The 23,535-nt window shown below is 37.0% G+C and overlaps 1 protein-coding gene across 3 annotated transcripts in view; it reads left to right on the top strand.

Moving 5' to 3' along the window:
• Nucleotides 1-23,535, top strand: part of NDFIP2 (Nedd4 family interacting protein 2) — a 72,860-nt gene that overhangs the window by 47,492 nt on the left and 1,833 nt on the right. The window contains exons 4-7 of one of the 3 annotated variants that reach the window (XM_006079227.4): nucleotides 4,344-4,437; nucleotides 14,426-14,550; nucleotides 19,022-19,088; nucleotides 21,766-21,871. In XM_006079227.4, coding sequence (XP_006079289.2) covers nucleotides 4,344-4,437; nucleotides 14,426-14,550; nucleotides 19,022-19,088; nucleotides 21,766-21,869 — 390 coding nt within the window. In that variant the 3' untranslated portion in view covers nucleotides 21,870-21,871. Of the gene's footprint in view, nucleotides 1-4,343; nucleotides 4,438-14,425; nucleotides 14,551-17,348; nucleotides 17,566-19,021; nucleotides 19,089-20,535; nucleotides 21,145-21,765; nucleotides 21,872-23,535 lie in introns of those variants that run through there. The other 2 variants (XM_044927175.2, XR_003102687.3) reach the window with 2 other exon arrangements.

Here is a 23,535-nt window from a genome sequence, read left to right as displayed (position 1 = left end):
CCTGCAGTGCAGGAGACCCAGGTTCGATCTCTGGGTTGGGAAGATCCCCTAGAGAAAGGAATGGGTACCAACTCCAGTAAAGGATGTTAAGGACCTTACGTCCTCTGTTACCCTAACTTCCACTCTATTGGATCAAAACTAAAGAGAAAGTAGGAGTCATTAAGTCTTGTTCTCTGTGTCTTGAGATAGAAGTAATTTTACCTTTTGGAGAGAAAACTGAAGTGTTACTGTTAGAACCCCTCACTGTCGTCATTTCCAGTGTCTTGTTTTAGAAAGTAATTTGATTCTCTGCCTGAATTGGAATATGCCCATAAAGAAAAGTTTTCTGTTTTTACTTGTTTCTGAGACCATTTTAACTCTAGCTTGTGAAGATTGTGGAAAATTTTATGGAAAGTAGAAACAGAGTTGTACAAAGAAACTAACTTTGACCCTTGTAAAAAGTCTTTCAAATTTGTCTGTTTCTGTCCCCCTGCTCCAGCACCCTCTTTCTGCAGCTTATCATCGAGTATGAGTTTCTGCAGCTGATTCGGGTAAAAAACTGATCTGATTAGCACTTGACTACTTCAGTTGTAAATAAATCTCAACTGGATTAACTGAAAGTTTATTTCTTAAACCCAGTTTCACTGGGGGAATGTAGGTAGTCAGGACACTTGGAAACAATTTTCTGCTGTTTCTTATTTTTATTGTGTAGGGTTGCAGGTATGATTATGTGATGACTCAGTAGATTTACTGAAATGCATTATTCATTTTTAATATTTCTATGAAAAATAGAAAGAACTAAAGAGCCTCTTCATGAAAGTGAAAGGGGAGAGTGAAAAAATTGGCTTAAAGCTCAGCATTCAGAAAACTAAGATCATGGCATCTGGTCCCATCACTTCATGGGAAATAGATGGGGAAACAGTGGAAACAGTGGCTGACTTTATTTTTCTGGGTTCCAAAATCACTGCAGATGGTGATGGCAGCCATGAAATTAAAAGGTGCTTACTCTTTGGAAGGAAAGTTACGACCAACCTAGACAGCATATTAAAAAAGCAGAGACATTACTTTGTCAACAAAGGTCCATCTAGTCAAGGCTATGGTTTTCCAGTGGTCATGTATGGATGTGAAGGTTGGACTGGGAAGACAGCTGAGTGCTGAAGAATTGATGCTTTTGAACTGTAGTGTTGGAGAAGACTCTTGAGAGTCCCTTGGACTGCAAGGAGATCCAACCAGTCCATCCTAAAGGAAATCAGTCCTGGGTGTTCATTGGTAGGACTGATGTTGAAGCTGAAACTCCAGTACTTTGGCCACCTGATGCGAAGAGCTGACTCATTGGAAAAGACCCTGATGCTGGGAAAGATTGAGGGCAGGAGGAAAAGGGCACGACAGAAGATGAGGTTGGATGGCATTACCGACTCAATGGACATGGGTTTGTGTGGACTCCGGAAGTTGGTGATGGACAGGGAGGCCTGGCGTGCTGCAGTTCATGGGGTTGCAAAGAGTTGGACATGACTGAGCGACTGAACTGAACTGAACTGATGAAAAATATTTGAATTTCACATAATTCACTTTATAAACTTTTAAACATGGCTTGCCACTTAGTCTCATCTTATAAGCATATAGTGGATAGGATTCATTTTTTTGTACCTTGTTTAAAATTCTATGTGAGTACAATTTTGACACAAAAGCTAGCACTTGATAAATTCTGCACAACCCCAAGACTGTTTCTAATACCTAGCTATTACCTAGCACATCCTTGGTGTTTAAGAAATAACAGTTAATTAAGTTAATGAATGCTTTCTTTAAAATAGCCAGTGTGGGAAATTAGAAAAAATATAATTGTTGTCCTAAGACAGCTGTTTGTTTTAAATTTTTTCTTAAAAAGTCTTCTAAGTCAAAGTTTAATGTAATTGAAATTATTGTGTAGCTTCCATCTTTTATTTTTTAAAGCATTTTATGTATTTTCTGTTATGTTAATGGTTGAGTGAGATTCCATGGAATCAATATATTCTAATATAGGGCCCATTCCTCTTTAGTGAACAGTTAGAATCTTTTCAAGAGTGTGTTTTCCAGTGTTAATGTTGTAAAGGATATCTTTGTGTATATGTCGCCTATCTTTGTAAAAAATGATGTCCCTATGGTAAAATCTCTTGGACTGGACTGGTGTTTCAGGAGAATATGAAATATTTTATGCTTGCCATTATATTGACTGTTTTTTTGGAGCTCCTACTCTGCTTTAGTGTTTATTTTCTTGAATTAGCTTAAAATGATAGAAAATTTATTAATATGTATTTAATCATTGCTAGTGATTACACTGACCATCAGAAGGTTGCCTTGGATATAGAATTGGAGAATTTAAGGGATCTTTTTGCCTAAATAATGAGCAGTATGGTTTTGAAAATCTTTTTTCTTCAGGAAAACAATATATATAGTGAGACAGCCATGCTTGGATGGAAAGAACATTGGTGTCCTGGGTTCAAGTGCTGCCTTGACCTAGCTAATTATGTGATCTTGGGCAGGGTACTTAGCTTCTCTGAGCTCTGTCTGTACCAACACAAAGTTGAAACAAAACACCCAGGAGAGATTATGTGTATGTAACAACGGAGATAATATATTTGTAGATCAGGTCATTCCATGGGGTCGCTAAGAGTTGGACACGACTGAGCGATTTCCCTTTCACTTTCCACTTTCATGCATTGGAGAAGGAAATGGCAACCCACTCCAGTGTTCTTGCCTGGAGAATCCCAGGGACGGGGGAGCCTGGTGGGCTGCCGTCGCTGGGGTCGCACAGAGTCAGACACGACTGAAGCGACTTAGCAGCAGCAGCGGCATGTCACTTATTTGTTAAAAATTCTGTAAGACCTCCTAGTTCACTCAGTAAAACTCAGGGTCCTTTCGTGGACTCTCTGACATTTCTTCCTGTTTGCTTTCAGTGGTTTCAGCCATGTCAGCTTCCTTGCTATTTCTGTAACATGCCAGGTCTGATTCTATCTTAGGACCTTGGCACTGGCTTGTCCCTCTGCCTGAAACACTCCTCTGTGAGATATCTGTATAGCCACCGTACCTTACCTCTCCTTTCGATGTATAATAATTTATTTCATTGGTCTCAGAATTATCAATGGTCTGAGATTTTACCCTACTTGCAAGCTGTCTGATTAGCTTGTCACAGTTTGGTGGATGCTCACTGAAGACATCAGACAGAAACTTTATTATTCACAGCAGCAGTAGTAGTCGGAGTATTATCATTTGCTCGCCAGTTTCCCAAGCTTCAGGTCCCACAGGGCAGCTCAGACAAGGCCAGTGATGCCTCTAGTTGCAGTGTGGAACCCTGAGTTTAGGGGAACCCAATATTTTCTAATGGTCAACAAGCACACCTACCTCTCTGCTCTGGTGAAAGTCACTCAGTCATGTCTGACTGTTCGTGACCCCATGAACTGTATAGTCCAGGAATTCTCCAGGCCAGAATACTGGAGTGGGTAGCCTTCGCCTTCTCCAGGGGATCTTCCCAACCCAGGGATTGAACCCAGGTCTCCTGCATTGCAGGCGGATTCTTTACCAGCTGAGCCACCAGGGAAGCCCAAGAGTACTGGAGTGGGTAGTCGATCCCTTCTCTAGGGGATCTTCCAGACTCTGGAATGGAACCGGGGTCTCCTGCATTGCATGCAGATTATTTACCAACTGAGCTATCAGGGAGCCCTGCTCTGGAGGGAGATACTGTTTGTCTGCCTCAAAGCTGTATACTATATAAACATCCTTGAAAAGATAATACACAGCCAGTGCCTCTACCTGGAAGATGTAGAAACATAGAAGACTCACAGATAATTGTTTCCTGACAGTAGCCCACTACTGATGGGCATTTATATTTTGTCTAATTTCTTACCTTTATTAACATTGCTGCAGTGAATTGTCTTTAATACATCATTTCTTACAAGTGATTTTCAAGAGCTGGAGTTATTGTGTCAAAGGATGTATACATTTTAATTTTTGATAAATATTGCCAGATTGCCAACCATGGAGTTTGTATCAGAATTCACTGTTGATTATGAAAAATCCTTTCTCACTTTGACACTAAGGTAGCAGTGTCACATCTTTCTTTTGTGGTGATATTTTCATTAATACAGTGTTACTCAGTTTTTATCTTTTTTATTTTCTCTTTCAAAGTTACTCTTTTCAAGGGTGCCCATGGAAACTAATAACTACTGACATTTTTTGAGTACTTCTTATGTGCCAGACGTTGTATCATCTCATTTTGCTTATACATTACATTGAGGACATTAGACTTTATTTAAATTTTTATCTTTTCACTTAAGGTAATAAAGTTGTAATTAGTTTAGTGAACTAATCTAATGGTGAATTTTTTACAGATTCAAGAGGAAGAGTGTCCACCAAGAGATGACTTCAATGACCCAGACCAGCTCAGAGTGGGTAATGATGGGATTTTCATGCTGGCATTTTTCAGTAAGTAATATTTCATTTCCAGACCTTTTTCTTGCAGGTGTTAGTTGTGTGTGTATTTAAAGTAATGTGGGCAGTGAAGGAAGACAAGTATTGTCAGTGTGTGTTACATTGTTTAAAATGTAAATTGCTCTTGATATTGAACTAACTGATCATATGTTATGATGCAAGTCCTTGAATTTGTTCAGCACCTAGCAGGTAACTTTATATTGCAGTTATTATGCTGGATGCTTACTATATAGAGATGCATATAAGCATATTGAAAGCTAGATATGTTTTTGTATGTGAAATTCTACATGTCCATTTGGGGCCATAGGAATATGTATAATGAAATGGTAAATTCTGTTTTTGGAACAGAGGACATCCACTTGAGTGTCTTAAAACAGGAGGTAGTCTGGGCAAATGGGACAATGTGATTTGAGACACAGAAATATGAGTTTGTCCTATTTGTGGAGAATGGTGAATCACTAGAAGACCAGAAACCTGAGTAATAGTTATTTTAACATTTTGCAACATTCTTAATTTAGCATTGGACTTTATAAAGTAGATTATGCTTTAAGAAGACTTCATTATAGTCTTCATTATTTCAATTCCTAACTCAGGAATTGGCACATAGTACACTCAGTAAATAATAATGTGACACTCAAACTGTTTAAATTACTAAAATAATTCTTAGATTTATCAGATTTAATAGGATAAATAAATTTATCAGATTATGATAGGGTTAATTTCTGCCCTCAACTAGTTAAGTGATCAAGCTTTCATACCTTCTTTGATAGCATGCTGACTTAATGTATTTCAACTGTATAGTTAATTTTAATAATAAAACTGAGGAATGTTTTACCTAAAGTACCACATTCAACTTTAATAATAGGCAGTATAGAAAATACATACTTCCCGAGTTGAGTTACTTCTGAGTCTAAAAATTCAGTTACCTTTTCCTCCATTTTGAAATGGTTTCTTGCTTCTTTTCTTTCTTTCATTTCATCTTCTGAAGAATAGAAGTATCAGAAGTATGTGGGTGGATGTGCAGGCAGTTTTATTTTCCTCTTCTGATTTACTAAATTATATTCAGGTTGGCAGTCAGATAATGTATATGCAATATTTATATCCTGTGGTTTTAGTTACAGTTTGTCATTAGATATGTTAAGTACGGGACTTCCCTGGTGGCTCAAACGGTAAAGAATCTGTCTGCAGTGCAGGAGACCTGGGTTTGATCCCTGTGTTGGGAACATCCCCTGGAAGGAAACAGCTACCCCACTCCAGTATTCTTGCCTGGAGAATTTCATGGACAGAGGAACCTGGTGGACTACAATCCTTGGGGTTGCAAAGAGTCGAACACGACTGAGTGATTAATGCACACATGTTTAGTATGATGAAAAGGAAAATCACACTTTGGCTACAAAATAATTCTTCTTTGTACTATTAGTGTAGTAAACCTTAATTTTTTTCTTAGTTCAACTGGTAATTCTTTATATTAATAACAGGCTTCCCACATATTTTCTTTATAAAAAGAGTAGCGTAAACATTAATTCCTTTCGTGGTTGTCTTTTAAGAAATCTTAATTGGTAAAGGAAGAATTTAAATTTATTGTAGTTACTTGTAGTATAAATACCTGTTTCTTAGAAATAAAAACATGTTATTTGACACCATCTAATTATTTGACTTGAGCTTAGTTATCATCTCTGCATTTCTGTACACTTAACTGTGCTATCTTCTTCTCAATCTGTGTTTTTAGGTCTGAAAGCATTTTCCTGATACACCATTGTTGTAAATGCACAGTAACCTAGGCACTTGGTTGGCTCTGTTTTTGGTCAGTGGTGGTATATTAATTGATATGAATGTAAATGTTTACATTTAATGTGTTAATGTGAATTATCTGCCTATTATTACAGTTTTACTAAATTAAGTTTCTACAATTTATATCTTTATGCTTCCTATTAGAATAGGAATCTTTGTAGACAAATATTGCACTGATATTTTAAGAGTAAGATTATATAAATTGTCACCTTCATTTCCTTATACATTTCTTTGGGTAAAGGCTATAGGCCAGTGCTTCGGATTTATTTGTAGTCACTGCCATCTAGTGGCTGTCTACAAATTGCAACATGCTACATTTTCCACACAGTAAACTATACAGTAGCTAGGCAATGGCAACCCACTCCAGTACTCTTGCCTGGAATATCCCACGGACAGAGGTGCCTGGTAGGCTACAGGTCCTGGGGTCGCAAAGAGTCGGACGTGACTGAGCAACTTTACTTTTACTTTTCACTTTTCACTTTCATGCACTGGAGAAGGAGATGACAACCCACTCCAGTATTCTTGCCTGGAGAATCCCAGGGACAGAGGAGCCTGGTGGGCTGCCGTCTATGGGGTCGCACAGAGTCGGACACGACTGAAGCGACTTAACGGTAGCAGCTAGTTGAGCATGACTTAGTGACTAAACAGCAACAAGCTATTGTTTAGATTCTGTTCTGCTGTCTATTTCTAAGGTCTGGAAATAGATTTTCTTTAACATGGTTTATAATTTAAACATTTCAGATTATATAAGTTGTGCAAATAAAACTGTAGTGATTTTCAGGAAGAATATTTCAATTTAAACCTTTTGTTGGTTTAATTTTACTTTCTGTGTTTTCACCATCCACAATTCAGTCTCTTACTACATGTAACCTTAAAGTTTACATGTAAATTTGGTAAGATAATTGCTTGCTCATGTCCAGAAAATGCAAAGAAAGAAATGTGTATATTCCCTGATGATGCTTTGCTTCTCGTAATCCTTTGAAGTGTCACCGCTCTGAGCCTACTTTTAACAGATTTTCTCTCAAAGGGAATGAAATAGAAGTCAGTTATACGTCCGTTAGTTAAAAGCTAGAAATTAAGGTTTGGTTCATTGGATAAGTGACATTCTGTGGAAACTACCTTGAACTCTCGTGCTTAAAAATGTAATCTATATTCTACTTAGAAAACTTTTCTGAGATATATCCTTTTGTACCATGTGTGAGTCTTCATATCAGCATGCTACCATAATAATTAATCACTTGGATTATTCCCATTTTAGACTTGAGGGAAACATAGTTAAAGAGATACTAGGTTATTTGTAAGTTGGGCTTCCCTGGTGGCTTAGACGGTAAAGAGTCTGCGCTGCAGTGCTGGAGACTCGGGTTCAACCACTGGTCATGAAGATCCCCTGGAGAAGGAAATGGCACCCCACTCCAGTATTCTTGCCTGGAAAATCCCATGGATGGAGGATCCTGGCAAGCTACAGTCCATGGGGGTAGCAAAGAGTCTCATACGGCTGGGCTACTTCACTTTCACTTTCAAGTAAGTTTAAAAAGAATTAGAAAGTTGTTTTGAAATGTGAATTCTGATTTGTAGGAAATTCTTTTGGTTCCATTCTGCATTCCCACCAGCAGTGAATGAGTGTTCCTATTGCTCCGATCCTCATCAGCATTTGGTACTGAGAGTTTAAAAAATTTTAGAAATCTAATAGTTATGTGGTGGTATCTAGTTGTGGTCTAATTTGCATTTCCCCAGTGATTAGTGATATTGAATATCTTTATTCAGTAAGTACTTTCAAGTACCTACCATGGATGAGTCAGATAAGCGATAGTTCTTAAAGAGGTTATCTGGGTACCACACATTGATTGCCTTGTTAGGCATCAGTGACTTACTCTCTTCATATAAAGCTAGGTTTTTATACAGCTTTGGGCTCATGCATTGTAATTGCATCTAGAAAGGGGAGATATATAAGAGTTATAACTGTACCTTAAGAAACTCATAATATTTGTGAAGTATTAAATTTTATTGAATTTGTTCTGTTTATAAGGAAAATAATTTTTTGGTCATTTCGTTGTTTGTAGTTTATTGGAAATGTCTGAATATTAATACGTTGTTAGCTTCATGTTTTTCTCAACTGTTGATAGTTTAAATAAAGAGAATTGCATGAGGATAAGACAAATTTGCCTTTATGCAGTTCAGAATCAAGTATAGTAAAATCAATTATTCTTTGGGAATTTACTGTATTTGAAATGTGGTGCATTTATATATAATGAGGATTTTTCTTTGATAAAATTAATAAGTGTTTAATGTTAGTATTATATTGGTGTTCATTCATTTGTAATATTCACTTGTTTGTTTTCAGAGCAAGTATCAAATTGTTTAAAATGTAAACATTTTAAACTTTTCATTTTTGAACTAATTTCAAATTTAGGAAGAAAAATGCAGAAACAGTACAATTGGCATATAGCTTTCATCCAGCTTTTCCAAGTGTTAACATACATAACTTTAGTGATCAACATTGGGAAGTTAAATTAACATCATGAAATAACACTGACTAGTTTGTAGATCTTTTTCAGACTTTCCCACCTGTCCCACGGATGTCTTTTTCTCGGTCTAGCATCTATTTTGGGATTACACATTGTACTGTGAAGTGAAGTCGCTCAGTCATGTCTGACTCTTTGCAACCCCATGGACTGTAGCCTACCAGGCTCCTCTGTCCATGGGATTTTCCAGGCAAGAATCCTGGAGTGGGTTGCCATTTCCTTCTCTAGGAGACCTTCCCGACCCAGGGATTGAACTCAGGTCTCCTGCATTGTAGGCAGAGACTTTACCATCTGTGCTACCAGGGAAGTCATTAGCCTCTGTGTTTCCATCATCTGCCTCAATCCAGAACAGTTTCTTAGTCTGTCTGTGTCAGTTATTTTGTAGAATGTCTTTCAATTTGGATTTAGCTGATGTTTCCCTGTGATTAGATTCAGGTGGTACATTCTGCCCCACTTTGCATCGCCCCCCCCAAGAGTACCACAGAAACGCTGCTTTCAGTGCATCATATCAGAAGGCAATGATCTAGATACCTTATTACTGGGTATCTTATTACTAGGTATCTTATTACTAGTGATGTTAACTCTCATCAGGATAAGGTGGCGTCCACCAGCTTTCTTCACTGTGGAGTTACTTTTTTCCCTTTATTATTAATACATATCTTGTGGCTATTGAAAATTTAAAAGTGTAGCCATACTAGTTAATGGATAAACTATAGTATATAGTATTGCTTTCTGATTACCCAACAAATTCTTTGGGTAGGTGGGAGGTATATATATAAAATGATCAGTGTATACAGGTGTAAAAGACTTGGTTGCAAAAAAAAAAGAAAAAGACTTGGGTGCCACAGTCCTACCTACAACGCTTCTTACTTACCTTGTGACTTCGTGTGTGGAGCCTAACTGTTCTGAGTCGTAATTTGCCCTTCTGTGAAAGGGAATTAATTCTGATCTCGTCCTTCTTCAAAGGCTAATGTAAGGGTCCCATGAGTTAGTATACGTGAAATGCCATGAATTATGAGTGCTGTTAAGTGCAGGTGGTGTTCTCCTTCCTCTCAGTTCCAGTAAGTCATTTGATTGGCAGCCTTCTTTCAGATGCCATTCACCTGTCTAAACCTGCCTTATTTGCTCTTAGGAAAAAAAAAAGGACCGCAAGCGGAGACTTGTAATTGGAGCAACACTAAGCATACTTTACCAACTTTCCTGTGCTAATTTTCCTACTTCCCTGTTATTTACTCCCCCAAATCTTACTTTTCCATAGGAGTATAGCTTATATGAACCTGTTGCTTCTCTGGGTTCCATCTTGGGCCTTGCTGTGTTGGGAATAGGTGACCGCCACCTTTTTAAAAAAAAAAAAAATTTATTTATTTTGCTGTGCCGGGTCTTAGTTGCGACATGCAGAATCTTCCGTTTTCACTGCTGTCTTTGGGATCTTTTCATTTGTCGCGTGTGGATTTTTAATTGTGCTATGTGGGATCTAGTTCCCTGACCAGCCATCTGCAAGCCAGGAAGAGAACCCTCACCAGAAATGGAATTTTCTGACTCATTGATCTCAGACTTCTGATTGGGAGTGTGGAGTCAAAGCCACTTGACCAGCAGGAAAGTCCCGTCCCTACACCTTTTAAGCTTCCTTATTTTGTTCTAGCTCTCTAGCAGAACATGCATAAATGAAGGTGGAGCTGAAAGAAAAGTATTCATGTCTTCTCTCTTAGGCATGTATTGATATCTGTTCACCTGTCTCTACTACACATTCTTTTATGGATTTTCCATACCTGAGGTTTAGTGTATGTTTATCAAATCCTTTTCCTGACGATTCAGACGTATCTTAGCAGTACTCAGCGTTTTGGCACCAGGGCCCAGTTTCATGGAAGACAATTTTTCCACAGACCAGGGAGGAGGGGGGATGGTTTGGGGATGATTCGTGTGCATTGCATTTATTGTGTACTTTATTTCAACTATGACATCAGCTCTACCTCAGATCATCAGGCATTAGATCCCAGAGGCTGGGGACCCTGTGAGGATCCAGAATGGAATGCTCTGCCCTTTCTGTACCTTAAAGACTTATTCATCTTTACTTTCTGTCTTATAGGCCAAAGGGCATAAAAAGTGAATCTATCTATGCTTCAGTAGTCACAGCTCTGTTTAACTAGTGCGTGTGTGAGTGAGAGCAGTTAAAGGTGATTAAGTTACATGTTTGTCTATTCAGGCTGCTCTAACAAAATATCACAGACTAAACAATGAAAATTTATTTTCTCACGGTTCTGGAAGCTAGAAGTCTGAGATCAGAGAGCCAGAAAATTTGGTTTCTGGTGAGGGTTCTCCTCCTGGCTTGCAGATGGCTGTCTTCTTGCAGTGTCCTCACATGGCCTCTCCTCTGCGTGTGTGCACAGAGAACTCTCTGCCATCTCTGTCTCTTCCTGTAGGGACACCAGTCCTGTTGTGTTACGGCTTTACCCTTATAACCTCAGGTACTCGTAACTCCCTCCCTGAAGGCCCTATCTCTACATAAGTCACACTGGGGGGTTAGGACTTTAATCTACAAGTTTCGAGGTGGGTGCAGTTCAGTCAATAACAAATTATATCACATGAGCACAGTTTATAGGAATTCATACCGCTGGTGGAGCCCATAAAGAAAACATGACACCTCATTAAGTACTTTTTCGTCCTTTTGAATCTTGTTCCTCTTTGGGGCACAATGATATGTCTAGTAGATAGTGGTAGGTCTGATTTTGAAGAAACTGGACAGTGTTTAAATGCTTTTTTCCCCCAAAGCTAAACATATACATGCTTAATGGTACAAAAAAATAACACTTTTGAAATATTTTGCTGTTTTGGATTTCTCCGTCAGTGCTTCCTGTGTTTTGATATAGGAAGATACCTGTGACATGAGATACTTGCAAAATGGTAGAATGCTCATAGCACACTGGGATGGGGTGCTCAGGACTGGAGGTGTCTGTCCTCTGCCCCAGACCTCTCCTGCCTGCCCTAAGGGTTGAGGAGAGAAATACCTCAGCTTGTCATTAGCACATATGTAGCAACCAGTTGGGAATCTCTGCTGCTGCTTGGTAATGTCAGTTCTTTAAATAGGTATGAAACTGGTTTTGTTACCTGCTTTCCCCACAGTTAACACAAATATTAGCCAGTTAGTTAGAGAGCTGCTATATGCAATAGATTATTCTAGAACGATGGAAATGTTCTATCTCTGTTGTCCAGTATGGTAGCTAAAATTAGAGAATAAACAAGCTTTATATAGTATAGCTTCCCTGGTGGCTCAGATGTAAAGGGTCTGCCTGCAGTGCATGAGACCCAGGTTTGATCCCTGGGTCGGGAAGATCCCTGTAGGAGGACATGGCAACCCACTCTAGTATTCTTACCTGGAGAATCCCATGGACAGAGGAGCCTGGCAGACTACAGTCCATGGGGTTGCAGAGTTGGACACCACTGAGCGACTTCCACACTTCCACACTCTTTATTTATAGTAGTGTCTCCTGAAATGTTTTTGGCAGGAAAGATGGGGCCCACTCTAATGTGAAGAGATTGTTTTGTATGTATAGGGATGGTGGCAGACATTTTTTAGCAACCACCGTGTGCCAGGTGCTGTGCTAAGCTTTTTCATTCTCACTTAATCCTTTTATCAATCTCATGAAGTCGGTGCTTAAGGATCAGAGAACTGTGGCTCAACAGAAGTCAGCAGTGAGTCCAAGGTTGTATGTCCAGTGAGTGAGTTGTGACTCACACACATCTCTTATTTCAAAATTGATTTTTCTGGCTATTGCATCACCATGTATTATAGCTTCCCATTAATGATCAAAAAGGCTGCATCTAGAAAGTTTTAGGAAGGAAGAAATGATAATAGTAGGGACATTCCCTCAAAGAAATAGCCATTTCATTTGAACTTACCTTAAAACATTTCCTCTAGGTCTTTAGAATTTTGAAAAATCAGAATTTCTCTAGGTAATTTACTTTATTCTCCCTGGGGCTTGGTTGGAGATATTTAGGGTGAGAGGATGAGCAGTGAACAAGACTTATGTTCAAGTTGGTCTTTAGTTTTATTATTATTATTGCTATTATTATTGTGATATTGTTGGTATCTTCAACATAAATATGGCACTCTGATTATATCTCAGGGACCTGGGATAGAATCCCAGGTCAGAATGGTTTATGCTACAAATAGTAGAAAACCCTCACTCAGCCGTTGTAAATAGTTAGGAGACTGTCTCATAAAAGCAGAAATCTCTGGATAGGCAGACCTCAGGCACAGACTGGCTCTGCTTTGCTTTCTTCTTCACGAAGACAACACACACACACACATACATGCTCACGTGCACACAAACCCACCCACCCACCATCTACCCATCCACCCCTCCACAATCCACCCCAGCAGACTTAGAATGATGGTTTAGTTCTCAGGCTGATAGCAGGATTATGGCAACAGTTTCAGGTATGATGATTAAATGTGACATCCAGTGGAAGAAGAAGGGCCTCTACTTTTTCTTCTTCTTCCTTTTTTTAAAGCTTTTATTGTAGAAATTCTCAAACTGGATGAGAGTAAATTAAACATCTCTGTAGGATTTCCTTGGTGGTCTAGTGGTTAAGACTCAGTCTTCCAGTGCAAGGGGGTGCAGGGTTTAATCCCTGGTTGGAGAACTAAGATTCCACATGCTTTAGGATGTGGCCAAAAATTTAAAATAAGCACACACAACATTGTAAATCAAGTTTATTTCAATTAAAAAAATTAAAGCATCTGCATATCCATCACCCAGCTTCAATAATGATCAATTTAGAGCTCCTGTCATTTAGCCTAAATTCCATCCTCTCTCTCCTTGCTGTGTTTTTAAGAATGTTTTTCAGAAGTCCTATTTACAAAATAAAATCACTGGCAAGGGATTTGGGCCTCTTGTGATTTTCCCAGACTACTCAGGACTCTTTGGGGGCTAAGTATGGAGTCCAGCCACCCGTTAAATGCAGGCTCTAGAAGTGGGTGGGTTCCTGGGAAGGGGAACCACAGGTTTTGTTAGGTAGGAGGAGGCTGTGAACAATATTTGCTCCTGGAACATTAGTATAATTTATTTATTATTAAAATACATAATTTATTCAGCTCATCTTTAATACTGCTTTTTTAAAAAGCCGATTTGGTCGGCTGGTGTCTTAGACTAGACTTTTTGGGTAGGATTGCATGGCAGCCACTTTGTGACTTAATTTTTAACTGGTTTAAAATTACAGTTTCATCTTTTGGGTTGTAAGCTCTAAGGTATTGATTCTTGTTGACCAAACTGACAAGAAACCAAGCTTACCCATTTGTTAATGGATAGTAAACAACTAAATACGTTTGAAAAAGGTAGACTACAGTCTGTAAGGAAGACTTAATTAGTACAGAGTTAAAAGAAAGAGAACTGCTATTTCCATTGAGCAGTAAAGTATTATTTATATTCCACGAAGTAGTAGTGGCATTAGTCGCTCAGTCATGTCCTACTCTTTGAGATATGATGAACTGTAGCCTGCTAGGCTTCTCTGTACATGGAATTCCAGGCAAGAATACTGGAGTGCATTGCCATGCCTTTCTCCAAGGGATCTTCCCAACCCAGGGATCAAACTCAGGTCTTCTAAATTAGGTCTCTGTTCATTTGTTTCCAGTGTGTCGTCTTTTAAAAGAATTATTCTCTTGCTTTCAGTGGCATTTATTTTCAACTGGCTTGGATTTTGTTTATCCTTCTGTATCACCAACACCATTGCTGGAAGGTATGGTGCCATCTGTGGATTTGGCCTTTCATTGATCAAATGGATCCTTATTGTCAGGGTGAGTGTCTTGATAGCCTCTACCACTTTTATCACTAAAATTAAAGGACATGAAATTTCCTGTGTGATTCGTAAATGTTCATTTTGTGTATTTTGTGTATATGATTTCAATTATTTTGAGACTTATTCTTAACTTCTATCCTTAATTATTATAGTGATCTCTGTGGTGTGAACATTTTCTGACTGTATTGTATGAGAACTTGTTAGTATGTGGAAAGAACTTTGATATCAGATAAATTTGAGTTTGAATCTCATCATTTTTATATCAATGTTCTGACTTTTAAGTTTTTAAATTGTTCAGAGCGTTAGTTTCTTCATAATAGATAATAGGTGCCTTTCAGTATTTTTGTGAGATAAGAACGGGACATATTTTGAGTACCTTGCCCAGTTACTGCACAAGTGTATGTGTTCAGTGAATCATGGCTGCCACTATTGCGATAAAGCATAGGTCTGCCTGGAATTAGTTAAGACGTAAACATTTCCATTGGCTAGTGAAATTATCATGGATTTAAACATTCTCTTACTGAGCCACTGGGAAGGCCCCAAAAAGTAAAAGTACATGCCTTTAAGGTAGTTATTAGAACTCATCTTTTCCTTTATCGGCTTCCCTGATAGCTCAGTTGGTAAAGAATCTGCCTGCAGTGCAGGAGACCCTGGTTCGATTCCTGGGTCGGGAAGATCTGCTGGAGAAGGGATAGGCTACCCACTCCAGTATTCTTGGGCTTCCCTTGTGGCTCAGCTGGTAAAGAATCTCTCTGCAATGTGGGAGACCTGGGTTCAATCCCTATGTTCCTTCTAAGCCTTTCTTCTCATTTTCCAGTTGTTCCTGGAAATCACCCTGTCTCCCTCATGTTGTTTACAAAATGATGTGTAGGGAGATAACAGTAAGTTCTTTCCTTTCTCCCATCTCAGCAAAAAAATAAAATTTTTGTAACCATTGCACAGGTAGTACTATTGTTAGCATAATCTTCCCCCAGCTCTTTTCCTTTGCCTCCTGAAGGCCCCTTTGGCTCGTTTTTACAAGGATTTTCCCCTGGTTTCTTCAGCTAGGAAAGTGGCTTTGTTAATTAGTTACTCTTATTAAAAGTAAACCACACATATAAATGCTATATGCAATTAATAAAATATATACTTTCCACAAATCATGTATATTTAAACAATGACTTCTAATTGAATGAGTCAAGTCCTCCTGAAATTTTCAGTAGAACCACATACTAATATGTCACCTTCAGTGCTTCAGGCACTTCATTTATGCACCTACATTATCAAATATCTTAAGAAAATCACCCATTACAAAAATATTAAAACTGAATTTTATGTGTTTTTTCATTAATTTTAAACTTATTATGTTACTTCCCAGGGTTTCAGTAATCTTGTCAGACTGTGTCTCTGTTAAGACCAGATTATAGGCTGTGGTTATTAAACAGTCCCAGATTCTTGGTGGGACCTGCAAACTGGCTTCTTTTAAGGTGATTAAAACCTGGCCATTATAAGAACTGCCCCCTGGCAGTTCCTTGTTTTAATTTCATTTGAAAAATGAAAAATAGGTTCTCACCACAAGCATAAATCTGTTAGGTGTTATGAGGCATGCAGAGATAAAGAGACAGTCCCTGCGCCTGCAGAAGTTACCAGTAGGAAAAACTCAAGAGTTGGAACTAGATAATCTAGTCCAACCCTGGTTATGTTAGTAATAGAATTAATGACTGTTATTCAAATGGGATTTCTTGTCTGAGTCACAGAACATGGAAAATGATTTGACTTTCTCAGTTTTCCTAAGGTTATTGAATTGCTAGTATCATTCTAGAACATAAAAAATAAATCAATGCATTATGTGCAATGTTCGACTCTAGTATATTAAGGCCTAATTCTCTCATAGAACCCCAGGTTGCGAAGGAGTTAGATTGTTTCCTCATCAACTCCAGTCAGTGTGATAAGATGGGACCTTAAATTCAAAGACTGGAGTTTCTCAAAGTTTTGTAAGGAATTTAATAGAATGAAGTTTAATCCCTGGGACTGTTTAGTTACCCCCCCCCCTTTTTTTTTGTTTAGTTTCCCTTTAAAATACCTTTATTGAGTTAAGGTTAATGTTATACCTGTAGTGTATATTGAGAATTGATATAAGAAAAGGATTTTAAGGAATCTTCTGTTTTAAAATAATAGCTGCCATTCAGTGAGCACTTACTATGTTCCAGGTATGATTCATTATAAACACCGAATAATCCTGTGTTGTCAGTGATGGTGGAGACAAGCTAGCCATTTTATTGATGATGCAACAGAATAAAAAGTCTAATAGCTTGCTGAGTGTCCCACAGTTTGTGGATTAGAATCTAGCTTGACTTCCGTTCAGTGCCTGTTTCCCTAATTTTGTACTGCCTCTGTAACTTTGACTGTACTTTGACTTTTGTTACAATGCTCCAAACAATAAGTTCTCCTTGGAGTTCAGTGCTGAGGGAAAGGTTTTTTCCTAAAAGCCCGGCGTTTCCTTTTATTAGATAATAAGTAATTTATAAATCACATTGCTGCTTTTCTTTTTGTTTCTGAATTGCTGTGAGCCTCACATTTAATGTAAATATGTTTAGCCCAAGATTCTCTCCGAGGCTTTTAATGTTTTTATTATTTGTTTAAAATTGCATATATATTTTATTAAAAGCTGACAATTCCTTTTAAAAGTAGGCAGGAAGTAAATAAAAAAATACTGGTGTCATATTAACAAAATAAAATCATAATTATTTCAAAAATTTAAGTCAGATAAATTCTTACTGTTTGTTAATTTATTTTCCAAAATTTGATTTCTTGGAGCCTGTGGTTGACTACTAAATATGAGTTACTAAGAAAACCCAAAACACAACTTGACTGAGCCCTCTGATTTTTTAGTATTTTGAAACACGTTTGATAACTTACTAATGAGCCCCAAAGCTTATTAGTTTATTCTTTTTATGTAGTGAGTTTTTCCCTTTGACTTCAAAATGAAGATAATTATATTCTTTAATTGGGAACAGATAAAGAACAGCTGCAGGTCGGTACTTCTGGTGAAGAATTACTTTGTTCTTTTCTGGTTGCCTGTTGTTGGGGATATTGTATATTAAATATTTTAAGAATTAGGTAAAAATATATGGTTTTAGTTCTTTATTCCTTTTGTTCTTATAATCTCTAAAACCTATATGAAAGCCTTTTGTTTCTTATTAATCATTTGATTAAAAAGTAATACAGCTGTCCTACTTTACAAGCTATATTTTCACAGTTTTCCAATTCTTCTTTCATTGTACATATTTTAAAGGTGTAGGAATACATGGGCTTTGTATCTACAATGGTACTTTGAAATCTCTATTCTTTGAAATTTCTCAGACTCAAAGCTGAGAACTTAGATCATGGTTCATGTATTATACATACTTCCTGGGAAATTACTTTAAAATTTAGATACCCTTTAGTGGATGTGCTTTCCCACACAGTAACGTTATTTACAGTTTGTAAGCGTTTTGTTCTTAGCAAACCTGTAAGATTTTTTTTTTAATCTTTGTGGAAATTACCAGTGAAAAGTTGGAAATAATTATGTACAAATTTGGAAATAGATACATCTGAGGACAAATGTGCATACATCTGAGGACAAATATGCTTTTAACAAACTCATTTTTAGTTCAGTTCAGGTTGGAGGCTGGTAGAAACAGTAGATAAACAGGAAAATGAGACAGATTTTAAAAGAAAACTTTTAAAAAATAATAAATCATCATGTCCACAGTCAAATCAAGTAAAAGATACCTGTGTTCAGTGTCATCGAACCCTACCTTCCATCTGTCTGTTCACATTCTCATTTCATAGAGAATTTATAAACTGTCTGCCACGGCCACTAATAGGAACTGTTGAAATGCCACTTCAAGGTTCATTTAGCTGTTCTCAGCTCACTGTTGGGAAATGAATGCTGGAGCATCTAGTTTGAAAATAAAAAAGACTCTAATGAGTTGGGGGTCTTTATGTGCCTAGTATTCTTGGCAGTGATTAACAGTAGGGGGTGTGCAGAAGGTCAAAAGCTCTTCTTTTTAGAGGTCAGCAGAACATCCCCATCTGATAAGATTAAACTAATGTGGCTTTTGGTGTTAATATCTAAAGCAGCGGGTTGCTGTAGTGTGTTTGGGATGGTAGTTGTGGCTTTGAGAGATTATAAGAAAAGAACTGACATGTGAATTCTTTAATGAGAAAAATGTTGCATTTGGATACATAGCACTTATCTTTCTTCCTTACAGGCAGTTTGAAACTAATTTTTATTTCTTAAATATTTTGCATAAGTTTGTTTGCTGATAAAAAACTTCTAAAAGTTTTTTTTCCTCAATTTTATGTGTAATTTTTTTCTTTTCTCTTTTTGTGCTGTTTTATGTGCTGACGATTATTTGAATTAAATCATTCTGAAACTGAGGTTAATCTATGATTTTCAAATTTAGGTCTGTAAATACAGTAAATATATTATGTTCATTCCATAGTTCTCTGATTATTTTACTGGATATTTCAATGGACAATACTGGCTTTGGTGGATATTTCTTGTACTTGGTAAGTTTATTCTTAATGCATTTCAGTATGACTAATTTGCATTTAGTTTAACTTTGGTATTTCCTAAAATTGTAAGATATAAATTATACTGTGTTATTTAAGTGAAAGAAAAATTTTCTATTGAAAAATTCTCATATCCAAACACATGTCATCTTGGCTATCCAGATAGTTCTACATAACACTCTGGTTTCTCATTTAAAATTCAGAGCCTGTCAATTTAAAGAATCAGTGGTTGAATGAACTGAATACTGCAAAACTTGAAAATCATAAGATGATTAAAAAATAATTGCCTTCAGCATTTATTTTGGAAAATAGACATGCGTGAGTTTCTTTTAATGATCGTAGGAAATGTTGAGAGGAGGCTAATTGGATATTCTACCTATTCTTTTATTTTTGGATCATTGAAACATTCTTTACACTTTTGAAGTGCACTCTGCATTAATCATTAATCAGTCAGGCGTAAGGGAAGGCTTCATGCTTAATGATCACAGTGCTTCTGTTGAGTTTTCTTCTTACCAGGCGTATCGTTTATTAATATTGATGAATTTTATGGATTTCCAATCTGTGTTTCCTTGTGTTTTCCTCTTTAGATGTATGATAATTAAGTTAACCTTAAAATCACATTATACTTGTAATCCACATTTCAAATTTATTTACCAACATGAAAAATACAGGTTGTTTCTCTTTAGGTTTAAGAGCCCACATTTCTGTAGTAAATTACTTGTACTGGAAAACAGCACTTCAGTAGGTGGCAGTGTTCTCCTGGCATTTTTATTTAGTCCTGCTGTTGCATCTGTAGAATCTTTCAGGAAACAAAATCTTAGTGGTCAGCAAAGGTCACTAAAGAGCCTAGATTCTTTTTCTGATAATTATAGTGAAATTATTCCAATTATTTGTATATCTCTTGTGATTTTGTTGGGGAGTCAGATTGGACAAAAGTTTAACTAGTTTTTTTGACTTGTTACTTGTTTTCTGACTGATTCTGTGCTTGACTGAGTTTCTTACTCAAAGGTGAAAACATTTATAATATCTTTTAGGTATTTAAGCACATTGAGTGAGATTCTTGCTTATAAATATTATTAGGGGGTTGAAGAGTCTTATGAAGACAACCGTGGAACACAGTAGAATGCAGGCATAGCCCCAGTTCCTCATCAGAGCCATAATCGAGCATTTAGGGGAATGTGAAAGCTTAATCCGTGATGGGAATGTTGCTGTCACATACCCAGAAGAATGTTGCACACACCCCAGAACGCTGAGAAACCATAGCTGCTGCTTGATTGGTTTCTAGGTGGGAATTGGCTAATTTTGGAAAATGCCTGAGCAGAGCAAAATAGGTCTTAGCAACAGCAGCTTCATAGACTAAAGAAGGGATTTCACAAATAATTTTGGTTTACATCTTTCAGTAATACTTTTATGTTTGGATCACAATGTCATTATCTTTGAACAGCATCTGGAAGGGCAGAAGGGCGGAATTCAGAGTGGGAGTCACACATGGAAAAGAGGATATGGGAAGCAGATGGGATCAGAGTTAGGTGAAATTTATACCGCTTGTTTTAAGTCATTATTTGTGCCTCTCTTCTGTCTTCTGTCTCTAATTTATTGTAACCATGCTTCTTATTTTAGGGCTTCGATTATTGTCTTAGAATTGGGTTACAAATTTCATTTGAGACTTTGAATTTAAATTGACAGGCTCGTCCTCCTGGTGAGGAAAGTTCCCTGCATGCATATCATCTGCTTCTTGCCCCAACTCCACCTCACCCCCTTATTACCTGGTTAAAAATTTACTAGAGTTAATAAATATTTCCCTTAGAATTGTATGCTTAAGTATATCAAAGACTTCACCTAATAGTGCTAATGCTTTTGACACTTAACTAATATTTTTCATCTGAAACTTTGATACATTTCACAAGCTTTATCGATTACCAAAGATACTTTTGATGTAAATGGTTATTATTTAAAAATACTGTTTTACAGAGGAGAACACTGAAATAGAAGACGTATCTCAAGTCATTCAAGAACTCACTAGAGGGGCTGCTTCCAAAGTCCCTTGTCTTGATTTTTTTCAAATTTTTTATTATAAATTAACTACGGTTATTACTTGGAAATAAGAACTAATAATTGAGTTATTTACATAATTCACATATCTCTAAATATAGATTTTGCACATGACAGGCACTCGATCTGGCTAGACAGGCTTATTACTGGTTTTATCCTACAGTTGTTAGCAATTACATATGCTGCATATGTTCTCTCTTGAATACTTTATATCAGTAAATATGTCTTAGTCTGCTTAGTCATTATAGTGATTTAAAAGTTTCATGTAAAATGAGGTATCTATGAGTTGAATCAGTTTAACCACATTAGGTAGCTTTCCTTGTTAAAAATTATTTTAATAAGTGTGAATTTTTGTCTAAGTTAGGACTTTAATGGCTAGATTTGCTTTACTTTAGATACATCTAGGCTTAACAAATTGAAAGAATTTGGAGGTAGCAGTAAAATTTTATTATATTTCCTTACAATAGAGCTATCATTATAGTGTAAAATGTGGAATGAATGGAATCCTACACATTAAATTCCTTTGACCAAGAGGACCTTGTTTGTAATTGTCTATTTCAAATTTATCATGTCCCCTTTCTTTGTAAGAGCATAATATATCCATATATTTCAACCTCCTCAGGCCTGCTTCTTTTCTTCAGAGGATTTGTTAATTATCTAAAAGTCAGAAACATGTCTGAAAGTATGGCAGCTGCTCATAGAACAAGGTATTTCTTCTTATTATAGAGGTAAGAAATATTAATATATTAACTGTGTATTCCCTTTGTATTCAAATTCACCCCATGCATTTGTTGTTTAGTCACTAAATCGTGTCTGACTCTTCTGAGACTCCATGGACTATAGATCGCCAGGCTCCTCTGTCCATGGGATTTTGCAGATAAAAATACTGGAATGACTTGTCATTTCGTCCTCCAGGGGATCTTCCCAACCCAGGGATCAAACGCTTGTCTCTTGCATTGGCAAGCGGATTACTTTACTACTGAGCCACCAAGGAAGCCCTTCACCCCGTGCATATTAAATGCTTAATGTGTGTTCATGTTGTTTACTCAAATTTAGCATTTTTAATAGATTTTTAATAGTTAACAGTATTGAAATTTTAAAAATTGCAAACTTCTAAGATAACTTCCATTTAAAAAATTGAATTTCATTACATTTTAGTTTTAAAAAATACATTATGAGTAAACTAAAACTTTAAATCAGACCTTTAAATTTCTGTTTAAAGCTTGGCTACACATTATATATGAAGTAACCACCAGCACAGCATCTAAAGTCTTGAAAAACAATATGACTAAGCGCTTACACAGAAAGAATGGGCATTTTGCATCACTGAATTTCACACAGGTATCTGCAGGCTAAAACAGACAAACAAAAAACCAATTCTGTTACTGAAAAGCAATTTGCTATGCACTGATCTTTTAAAAAAAAAAAAACAAAAACTTGATTTGTTGAGGTTTAGCTGATTAACAATGTTGTGATAATTTCAGGTGAACAGCTAAGGGACTCAGCCATGCGTATACATGTATCCACTATCCCGCAAACTCCCCTCCCATCCAGGCTGCTACATAACATTGAGCAGAGTTCCCTGTGTTATACAGTAGGTCCTTGTTGATCATCCATTTTAAATAGAGTGGTGTGTACCTGTCCATCCCAAACTCCTTAACTGTCCCTTCCCCCTGGCAACCATATAAGAGATGTCGTATGCTACTTCTCCTTCTCTGACTTACTCCACTCAGTATGACAATCTCTGTGTCCATCTATGTTGCTGCAAATGGCCTTATTTCATTCTTTTTAATGGCTGAGCAATACTCCATTGTGTATATGTACCACATCTTCTTCATCCATTCTTCTTTCAGTGGACATTTAGGTTGCTTCCATGTTTTGGCTATTGTAAGCAGTGCCATGCACTGATCTTAACACACTGGATCAAGGAGTAAAGGTTGTACGAAGAAAATAGGAGCTCTGTTACTGTTTTCTTAACATGTACCAATTTATATCAACAATGGAGGCTACAACTTGAATAAATGGAAAAATAAAGAAACGAGCAGAGATTGTCTTACTAGTTATCACGTAAGTTTCTGGAGGCTGTGTGTATAGTACAGGCATTTATTTATTGTGTGGCTAGTAGATCTTCAATGAAGAGACCTCATACCTCACTGTAGTACTTTAAAAGCAAGTACTATACAGTTCATTGTTTTGAACTTTTCAAGTGTTTGAACTGCATTAGCCAAAGGTCTACTAAAACACTTAACTTCCTGATGTGTCTCCAAGTACAAGATGTTTCAGGGTTGCTATGACTAAGTATACATAAATTATATGGTTTGTGATTTGGTTGCTTATATTTTATGCTTATATGACTTTTACATAAGCTAACATAGTTTACTTAATTCTGCTG

Source organism: Bubalus bubalis, chromosome 13, assembly GCF_019923935.1.
Source record: "Bubalus bubalis isolate 160015118507 breed Murrah chromosome 13, NDDB_SH_1, whole genome shotgun sequence".
In the NCBI taxonomy this organism is placed as follows: Eukaryota; Metazoa; Chordata; class Mammalia; order Artiodactyla; family Bovidae; genus Bubalus; species Bubalus bubalis.
The sequence above is the reverse complement of the archived record's forward strand: the minus strand, read 5'-3'. Positions and strand labels throughout refer to the sequence as shown.